Below are 14,924 nucleotides of genomic sequence, written 5' to 3' on the forward strand. Positions count from 1 at the left end.
TATGCTAGTGTTATTGGAAGTATTATGTATGCTATGCATTGCACTAGGCTAGATATTGCATTTGCGGTTTGCAGGTTATCAAGATATACAAGTAGGCCTAATAAAATTCACTAGAAGGCCATTGAGAGAGTTCTTGGATAACTTAAAAGAACTAAAATTTTGATTTACATTATTCACATTATCCAAAAGTATTAGAAGGATACTTTGATGCAAGTTGGATTACAAGTATAAATGACAATAAGTCCACTTCAGGTTGGATTTTTACATTAGAAGGTGGTGCAATTAGTTGGGCATCTAAGAAACTAACTTGCATCACACATTCAACAATAGAGTCTGAGTTTATAGCTTTAGCTGCAGCAGGAAAGGAAGTGGAATAGTTGAGAAATTTCTTATTAGATATAGAGTTGTGGTCACAACCAATGCTAGTCATTTCCTTATATTGTGATAGTGCTGCTACAATGTCTAAAACATATAGTAATGTTTATAATGGAAAATCTAAACATATTAGTTTAAGGTATGATTATATTAGAAAATTAATCTCTAATGGGGTAATTACCATAATATATGTTAAATTTACAAGTAATTTGGCAGATCCTTTGACAAAAGGTTTACCAAGGATTTGGTAAGTAGTACTACAAAAAAATGGGTTTAAAACCCCTATTAGACACCAATAGCGGAATCCAACTTTTAATTAATAACCTCTAATTACAAATTTCAATAGATAAAAACAAATTATTATGTGTCTGTGATGCACTATTAGAATCCATTCCTCAAAATTTTGTTTGAAAATAATGCAATCCATTACGTATAGAGGTTGAGTTTATACTCTTAATGGAGTTTGAATATTATATTATGGAATGAAAAATGTCTTGAGCAATGGGGATATTAATAAAAACTCCATCTATATAAACATAAGGAGCGGTGCCACTTCAATAAGAAGAATTTAAGGGATTCTCTTGTAAATGTTTATTATGAATAGGATAAGTACATGTCCATTATGGTGCTAAAAGTGAACGACCATTTACAGAAAAATAAATGAATATTATGTGTGGTGTATCTTCAATTCTAACACTAGGAGTCGAGGTTCAATCTGCAGACACCATCTACTTCGTTAGGGTTCTGAGATGCATTCGATGGTCCAAATCGAGAGATTCCTTCTTGTATGCATAATATTCATTTGTGTAAAAGGCAAACATGAGTATATATAAAACCAACATTTCAAACTAGTGGGGGATTGTTAGATAGTTTGTTAATGTTGAAAAAAGTTGTGACTAAAGAATTATAAGTAATTACCTTATTAAAATATAACTTTTCAAATGTTATTAGATATAATTATTAAATAATTGTATTATGAAAGGAAACAACTATTTAAAGAGTTATATTATGAAAAGAAACAAATCCTTTCATCCTATTTGAAGAGTCATATTATGAAAGGATATAAGTCTTTTCATTGAAAGACATATACGTTGGCTTATTATATAAACAACGTTCTTGTACTGCCAATTTCACAATTTTAATAAGTGTGTTACAGACTTTGTTGTATCTTGGAGGTTGAAAAAATACCTTTAAGGAAAGTGAAAATTCACACCTTCAAAGTCATACTCTTTCTTCTTCTCTAAATATTCTTCTTCTTCTACATTTCTAACAGGGTTTGGCTTAAGTAACGTTTTTAGGCACAAAGCATGGTTTTGAGGTCAGGAGAAGATCAAGAAGTCAACTTGGTCATTAAGCAGAAGAGTTTGGAAATTTGCAATAGTCATGCTTTGTGAACTTCGAATGTTAACCTTCATGCTTCGGAAATTTTCCATATTTAGCAATGGTGTAGGTCTATGATTATGGAACTCATCTTGCTTCAAACGAAGTGATAGTAAGTGAAATCAAGTGCTCTGACTTCAGAGCTGAGCCACTAAAATGAGTGGGAAAAGAAGGATTGACTTGCTTTGAACTTAGCATTGCATCGATGCTTTTAAAGTAAGAGCATCTGGTTCTTATCTTCATATTTATATATAGTTCTACAGATTTGATGCTTAAAAGGATCATAAATTATTGCTCTGAGAGAAAGCCTGCCTTTTGAAGTTAACTGCTCATAGAGATTCCTTGAATCTCATTTCTGAGTTTTCAGCTATCTCAATTTGAGTTAGTCTTATTGCATTGGTTGAATCCAAAGCTAAGGATGGTGGTCCTTGGATTAAGACTTGAATTTCTCTGTTGATATAAGCAACACTTGCCAGTAAATTCCTTGGACCACCCCCAAAAGTAGTATTGAATTATGGATGTTCCCCACACTCACACATACCCAGAGGGAAAGAAGGATTTTCATATATATGCACTTAAAACATAGTATTTCCATTAAATTTTTTATTAGAAAAGAAGGGAAAAGATTTCAAAGCTTCATGTAGGAACACCACATGCCCCACACAATAAAGCCAGAAATCCTTCTGCTGATCAGTGCAGCTACATGGCTACACTTGGAAAAAGGCCAACAACCTTGGTCAACCTAAATGTTGTTTGACTTCAAATTAAACAAAAATGGTGGAAGGATCAGATGTGAAGAGAGATGAGTGACATTACGGACATTATTGTTCCTCGTTCCTAAGCACCACCTGAAAAGTAAAAGAAAAAGAAAAAATTGTCAGGAACTTGCACTGAATGGCTTTTCAATGGATTATGTCTTTTTTTGCCTATGCGAAGATCGATGCTGCAATGACTACCAAGATTTCTTACCAAAATCCCTAGGTGTCTTGCATTTGAAGCATTCCATCCTGCTAGCATAGTTGTGAACTCCACATCCATACCTGTCCAAACAATTTTACAATCATATTTAACTGGTAAGTCAGTCACATCAGGTAAAGGGCGAGGATAAGGAACAAAATAACAGTATCCACATTATCATTATTATTCAAGTAATATATGTGACAAAATGGTTATCAAAAGGATTGCATTGCTGTAGAATTCTAAAAATATGCTGAGTAATTTCTTGAAAATTTTGTTTTTGGAAGATGAACACTATCATAAAAGAAACTCCACATTATCATTGTTTGGAAGGGGGAAAACAATGCAATATCAAGAATGCCATAAACAGAGATAATGCAGCTTATTTGTGGAATTTTATGCTCAGGAAGAACATTTTCTGAAATTTTATTACGGATTACGGTCCTTTTTCTTATTGTCACACAAAATTACTCAAGGCATCCTTTCCTCAAAGCAAAATGTCAATGCAAACTCACCCGGTGCAAATCCAGTCACCAGTCTTCCATCCAGGAGGAGCACTCCCTTCAGAGCCCATCATACTATAGCCACCATAATCATTTTTAACGGTACCGCATCGATAGCAGTTTGCTCTGCTAGCATAGTTGTGAGCTCCACAGTTCATGGCAGCACAATACCAGTCCCCGGCCAAAACTTCTGTTCTATTGTATAAGTAGGCTGATACATCAGGGCCACCATACTTGGGATACCCGCAGCGTTGACATGCTTCCCTCTTTTTAAAATTCTGGTGTTGGCATGCTGCACACATCCAATCTCCTCCTGTCCAGCTCATTTTGGTCCTGATAACCATTTCACAAAGAAGAAAATGAGAAAAGGAAATCAGACCAGATTTCATTATTCTTCCCTCGTCGCTACTAGTCCTATATAAGAAACAAAAATGGAAAAAAAAAGAATTCTATAATCATGCTAGCCTAAAGCTCAAAGCAAGCTCCTTTCACTTGATGAAAGATTTTCTATTCACTTATGGTAATTCTTGAATTCTAATGTTCTTTTACAAGCAGAAACTAATGCAACTGTGGCTAGAGACAAAGACTTTTGTTGATGGCTTGAGTTCAAACCAAGACAAAACATTTGAAGCTCAGGAAACAAGCAAGATCATAGAAGCATACCTCCTGGAAAATCAAGGGCCTGGAAGAAAAGTAGTAGTAACTGTTAGTTGTAGCTGATTAATAAGTTCTTAGTGCAATTGGTGATTTTGGTGTTTGGGATGGGAGGGCTTTATATACTTGTTAAAGGCTTGATTTGTGGGGTCATGGATGTTGGTCTGTCAAATTTTTCCTTTATGTCTTCATGGGATTCCAAAAGCAGACATTTCTTCTGAGAAGTTTAGATAAAACCTAGGTCCTCATGTTTAGTTCTGCTACTTTCACTATTCTTGGGAAGATAGCTTAGCGCGCAGTGCATGTGTTCAGTATTCATGTATTTTCAGAATAGAATTCCAAACATGCCCCCTCTTTTTGTGATTCCCTATCATTATTGCCGAAAAACAATGTGAAATATTATTCTCTTCTCATCCATATTGCTACCACCATCGAGGTGTTATGAGGGGAAGTGTTATTTGGATGGAGGCTGCTGCAGTCTTCTATTTTTCTTTTTCTCTAAATCAATACACCATAACTTTTTCAAGCATTATCGAATATAATTTAACCCTTTAACTCTTAATTTGAAAGGATCTCCATCTTCAACTCTGTCCATATATATGTTCTGTTGCAGCAATGATTTTCTCTTGTTAAACTAGAAGGAACTACTTCAAAATCCCATTCATATCTGATATTTATTTTAGCCCTCTGATTATTACATGACAACATACATTAAATTAAATTCACAAGAACTATAATATTGGAACTTATTAATACATAGTTTACTCGCAAGTCACCAGGATTGCTCCGCCCACGTGCAAAGCTGACGCATGTCTCTACGTGTATAGACACATCACGCTGACAAGGATTGCTACTTCCGAATCCAAAGCTGACGTGGATGGACACGTCATCCAAGTAGCCAGATATACCTTCCTTGAGTAGGCTTATACAGTGCCGGTGCAGGTGGGACAGTAAAAAAGGTTAAGAAACATGGGACGAAATTTTTTTTCTTCTCTGTTTGCATTTGGAATTTATTCTTTATAATGCACATCCATTGCAAAATTCCTTCTTTGCATGTTTCGATTCCCTTTCTTGCAATAATTCAAAAGCCATTTTGAAGATTCATATCAATTGGCGCCCTTTGCTCTCAATGCTCTTCCCAATCACTCTCTCTATGTATATTCCGCATGGTGACTTGACCTTGGCTTCCTTTCTCCCGATGTTTTCAATCAAAGTCCCATATATCTTGTTCTAGCCTGACGCGTGAGGAAAACAAGCCGGCATGGTTAAAATTTATATAAAAAATAGGGAATGGGAATGTTCGGCTGAATGTTTAACTCGAATATGGTTTGCGGCGGACCGACGCTGGTGGGCTAGCTAGTTATCAAATCATAAAAGTGGCACGTTACAGTTGGGCTCCATTGCACCTGAAAAACAAAAACTAGTAGTAGTTTTTAATACGATGGGATGAGCTGCATTTTCTTGACCAGCATAAAGGATTCAAATATGGCCATTTGCAGATTCCTGCTAAGGCATGCCTATTGCACGCTGCACGCCAAAGAAGGCGTGCCAAGTAGGCATTGGCCATGGCATTTGAGTTGATTTAACAAGAATTCACCACCCTAGTTCCTAGCCATTCTGGGCTTTAGATGGGATCTTTGCTTTTCATTTTTTAAATAACAAATACTATATATTTCTAATCACTTCATTCCTCCAGCCATGGCCTCATTCATGAACATGTTCCAAATCAACCACCTAATTCCCATGTGAAAAATAAAGGCTGGGAGGAAGAAAAACATGTATGTGCAAGTTACAGACCGCTTACAGAATATACTCAACTAAAGAATTCATGAGCCGTTTGCAGAGTAAAACCCTCTGACTATGGTATGTGGGGTCTCTAATGCTTACATGGCTAATATATTCAAACTCCAAATAGGCATAAATGCTTGCGTCTTGAGTTAGGTGCGATAAGGAGGAATCCTAATCACCATTTTTTACCAGACATGATGAATATTCCTCCTAGAAAAAAAAAACCTTAGAACTGCAGCCACTCCAGCTTTATTCTCTGCTTGAGACTTGTTTTCAGAAGAGGGCCATCTCCCTTCAATAATCTTTAGAGAATCCACATCCATTAAGGGATTACCCAGGGAGAATAGCCGTTGCTTTTGAATTTTGGATATTCTCCCCCTTCCTTGCCAAGTGATTTTGAAATTTTCGCCTAGCTAGCACTTAAACAAAAGTAAAACCTTAATTATGATGTTAACAGCAGTCTTGCTTGTTCCAGATGCATTGGACAGATCACATTTGGCGCAAAGTCTGAAACATTTTAGCTGTTAAATCATGGAAGCTACTCGGCTCACCCAACAAATCTGGTTGGACTGGGCCAAAAATAACTAAAGTCGCTTCAAACTTTACAAATCGATTTGGCAGATCATTGCTTGGTGACCATTCCAAAGAGATGATAGATATTATTCTTGCAAAAGTTTCATCCCTTAAGTGTCCTGTCCTCCTATTCCCTCGCTATTATCCCAACTTTCAAAGTGAGAAAATGACTTGTACCCGGCATCTCTCCTGGGCGGCATTTATTTTATTGAACCCAATTACTAGTGATTGTCAATCCATGTGGTTTTACACTAAGAACTGGCTTAAAGTTGGAATTTCTAAAGGGATTGGATCAAGGCAATAAATAGTAACCAACACCATTAAATTATCTTCATCAACTGGGTTTGAACTAGAGGGATCTTAATTAAGTACACCATTGTTCAGTTTCAACACTTTCAGAATACCAATCGAACCAAATGTGACATGGATTTGAACCCGTTCCAAGCAATGTTTTCTGTTAATGTCTATAATTCATCGCGTGCATATCCATCGTTCCAGAATTAGAGCGCATTTGCCCCTGCATACCTTGTACCCAAGGCTGATAATCTCAACTTTGTTCCAACTACATATCATTTACATGCTCTCAATTAATCATGACTTTTAAGTTTCTTATTACAGACATTATTCATATCTGATCGCATAAATAGTCAAAAAATCATTTTAAAATCACCTTGGATTACCTTCATTACTTAATCATTTAACTTTGCAGGTTGGAGTTAAGATAAACATAATTAAGATGTCTAAGGATCTTGATTTCAAATTTCAGCATCACCGGATTCCTTATATCGTCTCCTAATTCAAATCTACTCTTTGTCAAGAAATAGGTTCAATTGGGACTTCCTATTATAAGTTATGGAAGCCATGGAGGTTCCCGCAAAATTTTTCTCTTGGATCAAATGTTGTGTTGTTTAGTTACTTCTCTGGAGTAAGGGGTGTTAGGCAAGGTGATCCCTTGTCATTTTATCTGTTTGTAATAGCTACAGAGGTTTTGTCAAGAATACTTGAACGACAGCTAGGAAAGGTCAAATTCAGTTCCATCCTAGATGCAAGCAAGTCCAACTCATTGATCGCGTTTTCTTTGAAGTTGATCTCACGGTTTTCTGCAAAGGTACTCTCAATTCAGTTGCAGCAATAGAGAATATTCTAAATTATTTCTATACGTTATATCTGGCCTTCAACTAAGTAGCTCAAAATCTGGGACTTTCTGTTCTGGCATCAAAACTAAGGTGCTTATAGAAATTCAATCTATCACTGTCTTCAAAATAGGATCTTTTCCAGTCAAGTCCTTAGGAGTCCCATTAACTACCAGGAAGTTATCTGCTAAAGCTTATGGTCCTCTCTTAATCGTATCAAGGAAGTTATTAGATGCAGGCTTAAGGGTGTTGAGCAGATTACGGGATAGTGGACGAAATTAATAGGAGCCAGAGAAATATGTAATTGTATAGTTGATTTTCAGCTTCTTCTTTTTTAGTTTGTTGTCACAAACAGTTTTGCTGCTTAGTGCAGTTTGTTCTTTTCTAGCAGGTTGTCTCAAGTTTTTTTTCCCTACTCTTTCTTATTATTTCATAACACATCTGCCTCTTCCTTTCGATTAAAATGATGTTTAATTAGAAATATCAAAATCCTATTTGTGAAAACTATTCTATCAGCAAGATTTACAACAATCATACCAGCCGAAGAACATTCACAGATTATATTGCTAACTATACAATTCTAACAGAAGAAGCCTGAAACATCTCCAATCGTGGCAAGATCTTCTTCTGTTAAGAATTAAAAGTATTCTATCTGGTGGAAATCTTGTCTCCTGACAATACTAATGGGTTGTATCTACTCTAAATGGCTACAGGGCAACCGATGCAACTGACCATGGTGGCCACACGGCCCACACCCAATATCAAGAAAGAGTTGTATTACTTGAATAAGGAAGAAAGGTCACAATGTCTGCTTCTGGTTAAACTAGAGAGTAGCTAGAGACATTGAATATGGATTGGAATTTCTTCGTGGAGAAGATGGGAAAAATGAGCTTAGCAAACTTCCACGAGGCAATGTATCGGATAATAAGGACATGGATGAGGATGATGATGATAAGAACCAAGAAAAGAATAAAGAATAAAGATGCGCAGTACAAGTTTATAATTATGTGCTTTGTTGTTCTGTTTGAATTGTCCGACTTATATATTCTTCCTGGCTCTCAGATAGTCGAGGAGTCACAACTTCGAGAAATATGTTTCAAGATCTCAGGAGACATGGAGTCGTTGTAGTATAGTGGTAAGTATTCCCGCCTGTCACGCGGGTGACCCGGGTTCGATCCCCGGCAACGGCGATAAGTCATTTTTATTGTTGTTTTCCATTTTGGGTGGGTTATGAAAAAAAAACTCCCCACTAACGACCAACGGAATTTCAAAAAAAATCATGTCCTCCCTTATCCCTCTCAAAACCTCCAAACGTGAAATGGCACTGCCATCAACTTCAGTCCCCATGTCTCCTTTCCCACTCCATCTCCTCCCTTCGTCAGACCCTCCTTACAAGCTCCTCCAAAACCATCCATCCCTTTCCCTCCTCTCGAAATGCAGGACCGTCCAAACCCTCAAACAAGTCCACTCCCATATAATCAAAACCGGCCTCCACCACACCCAGTTTGCTCTCAGCAAGCTCATCGAATTCTGCGCCCTTTCGCCTTTTGGTGACTTGCCTTATGCTCTTTTACTCTTTGAATCCATTGATGAACCCAATCAAGTTATTTGGAACACAATGATTAGAGGATTTTCATTGAGTTCATCCCCGGGACTCGCCTTAGAATTCTATGTTAAAATGATCTGGTCCGGTATTGTCCCGAATTCTTATACTTTTCCTTTCGTTTTAAAATCTTGTGCGAAAACAGCAAGTACCCAGGAAGGGAGACAGATTCATGGACAAGTTTTGAAGCTTGGGCTTGACTCTGATGCCTTTGTTCATACTTCCCTTATTAATATGTATGCGCAAAATGGTGAATTGGCTAATGCGCGGTTGGTGTTTGACAAAAGTCATCTAAGAGATGCGGTCTCTTATACTGCACTGATAACGGGTTATGTTTTGATTGGTTATATGGAAAATGCCCGAAAGCTTTTTGATGAAATTCCCATGAGGGATGTGGTGTCGTGGAACGCGATGATTGCAGGCTATGCTCAAACAGGTCAACGTGAAGAGGCATTGGCCTTTTTTGAAGAGATGATTAGAGCAAATGTCGTGCCTAATGAAAGCACATTGGTTTCGGTTCTTTCGGCTTGCGCTCAGTCAGGTTCTCTTGAATTGGGGAAGTGGGTTAGGTCTTGGATTAATGAACATGGACTTGGTTCTAATCTTCATCTTGCTAATGCACTTATTGATATGTATTCTAAGTGTGGTTATTTGGACACAGCTTTTGATTTGTTTGAGGGTTTACAGCAAAGGGATGTAATTTCATGGAATGTAATGATTGGTGGTTATACACATAGGAGCTACTATAAAGAAGCCTTAGGACTTTTTCGGCGAATGCTAAGATCAAATATAGAGCCAAGTGATGTCACGTTCTTAAGCGTTCTTCCAGCTTGTGCTACCCTTGGTGCCCTTGATCTTGGCAAATGGATTCATGCTTACATAGACAAGAATTTTCAAAATTCAACCAATGTCTCTCTTTGGACTAGTCTTATTGATATGTACGCTAAGTGTGGAAGTATAGAAGCAGCACAACAAGTCTTTAATGGTATGGAGCATAAAAATTTGGCTTCTTGGAATGCAATGATATCTGGACTAGCAATGCATGGGGTGGCAGATAAGGCCCTTGAGCTTTTCTCTCAAATGACGGGTGGAGGTTTAAAACCTGATGATATCACATTTGTCGGTGTGTTATCTGCTTGTACCCATGCTGGTTTGCTTGGTCTTGGACGGCAGTATTTTAGTTCAATGGTCCAAGATTATGCAATTTCACCTGACCTGCAACATTATGGATGCATGGTAAATCTCCTAGGACGAGCTGGGCTGTTTGATGAAGCAGAGGCTTTGATTCAGAATATGGAAATGAAGCCAGATGGTGCAATCTGGGGTTCTTTGCTTGGAGCTTGTAGAGTTCACAAGCGCGTTGAGTTAGGTGAATCAGTGGCCCAGCGTCTTTTTGAGCTGGAGCCTGAAAATCCTGGGCCTTATGTGCTCTTGTCAAATATCTATGCTGGAGCTGGTAGATGGGATGATGTAGCTCGAATAAGAACCTTGCTAAATAACAAGGGAATGAGGAAAGTTCCTGGTTGCAGCTCTATCGAGGTGGATAGTGTTGTTCATGAGTTTCTCGTCAGTGACAAAGTGCATCCCCGATGCAAAGAAATTTATGACATGTTGAATGAAGTCGACACGCTTCTGGATAAGGCTGGATTTGTGCCTGATACATCAGAGGTAATCCGTGACATGGATGAGGAATGGAAGGAAGGAGCATTGAGTCATCATAGCGAGAAGTTAGCAATTGCTTTTGGATTGATCAGTACAAAGCCAGGGACAACAATTAGAATTGTAAAGAATCTTCGGGTATGTGGAAATTGCCATTCAGCTACGAAGCTAATATCCAAGATCTTCAACAGAGAAATTATTGCCAGAGACAGAAACCGCTTCCACCATTTCAAAGATGGTTTCTGCTCATGCAAGGACTATTGGTGAAACCTTATCAACTTGTAGTTATATTTGGGAAGAATTTAAAAGGCACATCAAAATCCAAGTGTATAAATCTTGTGACTATCACTTGTAAATACATTGCACTCCAGGTTAACTAGATAGATGGAAGTCGATCTTTTTTTAGTGCAGGAAAGCTCTGATCCTTGTAAATGAAAACCATCCTTTATTTATATATATAGACGAAGGATTACATACCAACTAGGAACAAATGGCTTGTTACAATACCAAACCCTCCAAAATTTTCTTTCTATCCCTTTCCTTAGCTAAGTGAATAGTAATAATTGTGGAGTACAAGCCGAGTTTAAATCTAGATCAACTCAAATTCATGCCTCCATGTTAGGGACATGCTTGAAAGAGTTCTTCCGAGCTGTAGCCAAAACAGTCTTGTCTGCAACTATAAAATAGGCAGCTCCAGCCACTGCAATGGAATCAAAATGTTATTAAACAAAAGGAAATTACTACTAAAAGATATTGAGATACTGGTAAAAGGATGATGATGAAAACCTGTGGAGATTATGAGAGCTTGTGCAGTGTGATTAAGATTGGCTCTTGCCCAGGGCAGCATCCTTACGCTAGCCAGCTGCATAAGCATGTCAAGCCCAAGGGATTGAAATGCTAGATTTAGTTGCCCCTAAGAAAAGGAGTATTTATATTTACGATAATGTAGCTTTCTTTCATATACTTACAGTTGGAATGGCAGTGGCAATGCTAGCAACAACGGCTGCCTTAGCTCCGGCAACTACTCCCTCTATTGGTCCAAAAGACGAAACAGATCATTAGTTAAGGTATTTTTCATTTAAATAACTAAACCGGACAGTAAAATGGTTAATGAAAAATCAAAGAAAATCTAATTGCTTTAGCATTAATTACTTGATTACATTAATCAAACCAAATGTAAAGCTATCATTATCATTAACCCATAATTCTTGACTATGATGTGAAACTAAAGTACTCCCAATTCATAATTTGAAAGAAAGCCCCGGGTCCAAGGATCATGGTCCCCCATCATCAAAGAGGTGCTCTTTCTTTTTTCCCATTGCAGAGTTAAGAAAGAAATAATACTTTATACTTTTTTGTTTGTATGGATGTTATCATCATATGGCAAATCTCAATCAAATTATTAAAATCCTCACTCACTCCTATACTTTTTCAGGAACTCAAGCATGTTATCCCATGATGCTTAACATAATGAAGTTACCAGAGAAGGGCAAGTTGCTGAAAAAAGAAAACAAATATAACAATCCAGGCCGCAACTGAAGCTGTGCCAGCAAGGGGAGAAAAAAAAGGAAGAAAGCTAAAAAGAGAAGGAAACTTACCATGAGAGCAGCGCTTTGCCAAGGCTAGCTTTTGGTCAAGTGAAGCCAGGGTAGTAGATTGAGCAACATTTTTAGCCATTGCAAAGAAAAAAGATTTCAAACAAAAAAAAGAGGGTAATAATGAAACTAAGTTATAGAAAAGATAGAAGATAAACTATTAGTGAGGATGGTTTTGAAGATTTGCCTGAAGAGATGGTTAGAATCGCATGGGTATTTATAAAGCATGCATGGATAATGGAGTGGTTGGGAGAAAGGGACGGTGCCTGCCTGCCTGCCTCAGGTATTGGGGGTTTTAGAGTTTGATGGTTTTCACTTGAATTCTAGCGTCAGAGACACTTGTTTTCACTAAGGTGTCTCCTGATATCCGTTTGGTTCTGCAGCTCTGTTCCCCATATGTCATTGCCATTGTTTTTCAACGACACATCACAGATGCAACGAAAAAAAGAACTGAAAAATTATGTTATATATATTAGTTGTAGGTTAGAAAGAAGGGACAAAGCACGCTCATTGAATTATATATTTATCTCCACGTGATAATACTTACACTCGTTTTTCTATCATTTGTTTTTCACACTCTACTGTTCTTTTATACGTAAGCTTGAAAAATAAAAGATAAACGTCAGAAGTAAATCATATACAGATATGTCGTTATCTCAAATTGTTTAGAAATTTGCAGTCTAAACGCAAATTCCCTAAAAAGAATACTTGATTAATTTTGAACTTAATTATTTTTTTTGGGTCAATTTTAACTTATTAATATGAAGAGGCGTTGGCGTTTTTTGAAGGGATGATTCGAGCAAATGTTGTTCCTGATGAAAGCACATTGGTTTCGGTCCTTTCGGCTTGTGCTCAGTCAGGTTCTCTTGAATTGGGAAAGTGGGTTAGGTATTTTTTGTGAAGAAACACTGAAATTGCTAGTGTAGAAAAACCCATTTACATTTCTAACCCAAAGCTGTTTAACTATAAGAAGCGTAAATTGCATTATTAGTCCTAACTTTTTCATAATGATCCATTTTTATCCGTAATCTACAAAACTTGATTTTTTTTATTTGTGATTTTTTGAATTTATTCTAAACCCTTCAGTTCATCAATGCATCGTTAGAACTTGAATGAAATATATATGAACAAATTTGTCACATAAAAATTTTATAAATAATCACATGATAAATTTTATATTTTATTCAAATTTTAACGACATATATATTAATAAATAGATACATTTAGAATATATTTAAAAAATCCATTTTTTAAAGTACAAATACAATAAAATTTTACGAAAAAATCCCGAACTAATGATGAAACTTAATACAACGAAAGGAATACTACAAGAGAAGAAATCCCCAAATGGATAAAGATTGGCACTAATTACAATTAAAAATGACCAAATTGCATGTACATATTTACAGTTTTCATTTAAGGAACAAAAAGATCTACAAGAGGAAACATGGACTTGGTTTTAATATTCATCTCGTTAATGCACTTATTCTACTTGTGGTGTACAGCAAAGGGATATGATTTCATGGAATGTAATGATTGGTGGTTATACACATATGAGCCACTGTAAAGAAACCTTAGGGCTTTTTCGGCGAATGCTATGATCCAATATACAGCAGAGTCCGAGTGATGTCATATTCTCGAGCATTCTTCCATCTTGTGCTAACCTTGGTGCCCTTGATCTTGGCAAATGGATTCATTCTTATATAGACAAGAGTTTCCAAAATTCTACTGCTATGTATCTTTGGATGAATCTTATTGATAGGGATGTAAATGGGTTGTTATTATATGAGTATTTAACTCGATAATATAAGATTTAATATTTTATCACATCCTATTTTCTGGAGAGATAATGATCAACACAAGGATTTATGTGGATATAGCTAAGTAGGCCCAATCAAGACTAATTCGATTATGCATGAGCTAGTCATCCATTGCATTCACATACATTGCCATTTGCAAACAATAAATCCATAATAAATCATCAAGGTCAACTCTTTATGGAACTTCTCAACGTAAAATGTTATTTTCATTTTATCTCATATGATATTCACAATATTATGTCAACTATGGTTCGGTATGTATCCTGTACCTACATTGCTATGGTTCATCCATTATAGTCTTATCATCAACATGCACCTGTATTTGAGGCTCAACATAACATGTAAAAACATAAATAAGTATATCAATGTTATTTACATATCCCAAATTCAATATTAACAATGTAAAAAAAATGACTTAACTCCAGATAGACTGTGAGTGTAATGACACTAGAAGGCTGGAAAGGAGGATCTACCACATCTATAAAAAATGAGTTGAGTTATGACTTCCAAGTGGCCTAGCCAAGCAAATTTTTTATCTAACACAAAATAGGGAAAAATACTATGTGAGTCATAAAGATGTCATGAGCAAATACGGGGAAGGGGACAAACCAAGAGATAAAATTTTTTCAATAAACCATAGTTGCAAACAATAATTTTTGTTCTTACAAAAATTAAGAAAAAAGAAAATTTAAATTTCAAAACTGCATTCAGATATTATTCTTTTTTTTTCTATTTTGTTTTTTATTTTACTTTCTATCATATTTTTGGAGTTTGAAAACTCTCTTTATTAATTGATATTTCTCAGTTTATTATTTGATATGATAATTATGTAATATTTATTTATTCTTAACTCCTTTATGTTGTACATAATATTTGATGATTAT

General features: G+C 36.4%; 3 protein-coding genes and 1 non-coding gene across 4 annotated transcripts; 2 read left to right on the forward strand and 2 right to left on the reverse strand.

The window, feature by feature from the left end:
• Positions 1 to 2,308: 2,308 nt before the first annotated feature.
• On the reverse strand, positions 2,309 to 3,950 carry LOC110411441 (Ran BP2/NZF zinc finger-like superfamily protein). The gene is made up of 4 exons (XM_021421591.2): positions 3,879 to 3,950; positions 3,228 to 3,548; positions 2,725 to 2,795; positions 2,309 to 2,603 (listed from the first exon to the last, which is right to left on the reverse strand). Exons 2-4 carry the CDS (start codon positions 3,539 to 3,541, stop codon positions 2,593 to 2,595), a joined length of 396 nt encoding a protein of 131 aa, XP_021277266.1. The 5' UTR covers positions 3,542 to 3,548; positions 3,879 to 3,950; the 3' UTR covers positions 2,309 to 2,592.
• Positions 3,951 to 8,481: 4,531 nt separating this feature from the next.
• Positions 8,482 to 8,553, forward strand: TRNAD-GUC (transfer RNA aspartic acid (anticodon GUC)). Its single transcript has one exon. It is a non-coding gene; the product is annotated as a tRNA-Asp (tRNA).
• Positions 8,554 to 8,645: 92 nt separating this feature from the next.
• OTP82 (Tetratricopeptide repeat (TPR)-like superfamily protein) lies at positions 8,646 to 10,898 on the forward strand. The gene has a single exon (XM_021420665.2). It carries the CDS (start codon positions 8,682 to 8,684, stop codon positions 10,890 to 10,892), a length of 2,211 nt encoding a protein of 736 aa, XP_021276340.2. The 5' UTR covers positions 8,646 to 8,681; the 3' UTR covers positions 10,893 to 10,898.
• A 297-nt stretch (positions 10,899 to 11,195) lies between these two features.
• Positions 11,196 to 12,382, reverse strand: LOC110410797 (early nodulin-93-like). The gene is made up of 4 exons (XM_021420667.1): positions 12,224 to 12,382; positions 11,594 to 11,655; positions 11,412 to 11,487; positions 11,196 to 11,325 (listed from the first exon to the last, which is right to left on the reverse strand). The coding sequence occupies exons 1-4, from the start codon at positions 12,300 to 12,302 to the stop codon at positions 11,231 to 11,233; spliced, it is 312 nt and encodes a 103-aa protein (XP_021276342.1). The 5' UTR covers positions 12,303 to 12,382; the 3' UTR covers positions 11,196 to 11,230.
• Positions 12,383 to 14,924: the final 2,542 nt, after the last annotated feature.

The sequence above is a fragment of the Theobroma umbraticum genome, unplaced genomic scaffold, assembly GCF_002168275.2.
Source record: "Theobroma umbraticum cultivar Fairchild unplaced genomic scaffold, ASM216827v3 scaffold_56.0, whole genome shotgun sequence".
NCBI classification, from domain to species: domain Eukaryota; kingdom Viridiplantae; phylum Streptophyta; class Magnoliopsida; order Malvales; family Malvaceae; genus Theobroma; species Theobroma umbraticum.

Coding starts and splice junctions, on each gene's coding strand:
- LOC110411441 (XM_021421591.2), bottom strand. CDS start 3,541: ATGAGCTGGACAGGAGGAGATTGGATGTGTGCAGCATGCCAACACCAG. Junction 2,796..3,227: donor GGTGACTGGATTTGCACCGG/GTGAGTTTGCAT, acceptor TTGTTTGGACAG/GTATGGATGTGGAGTTCACA.
- OTP82 (XM_021420665.2), top strand. CDS start 8,682: ATGGCACTGCCATCAACTTCAGTCCCCATGTCTCCTTTCCCACTCCAT.
- LOC110410797 (XM_021420667.1), bottom strand. CDS start 12,302: ATGGCTAAAAATGTTGCTCAATCTACTACCCTGGCTTCACTTGACCAA. Junction 11,656..12,223: donor GGCAAAGCGCTGCTCTCATG/GTAAGTTTCCTT, acceptor TTGGACCAATAG/AGGGAGTAGTTGCCGGAGCT. Junction 11,326..11,411: donor AGCTCTCATAATCTCCACAG/GTTTTCATCATC, acceptor ATTCCATTGCAG/TGGCTGGAGCTGCCTATTTT.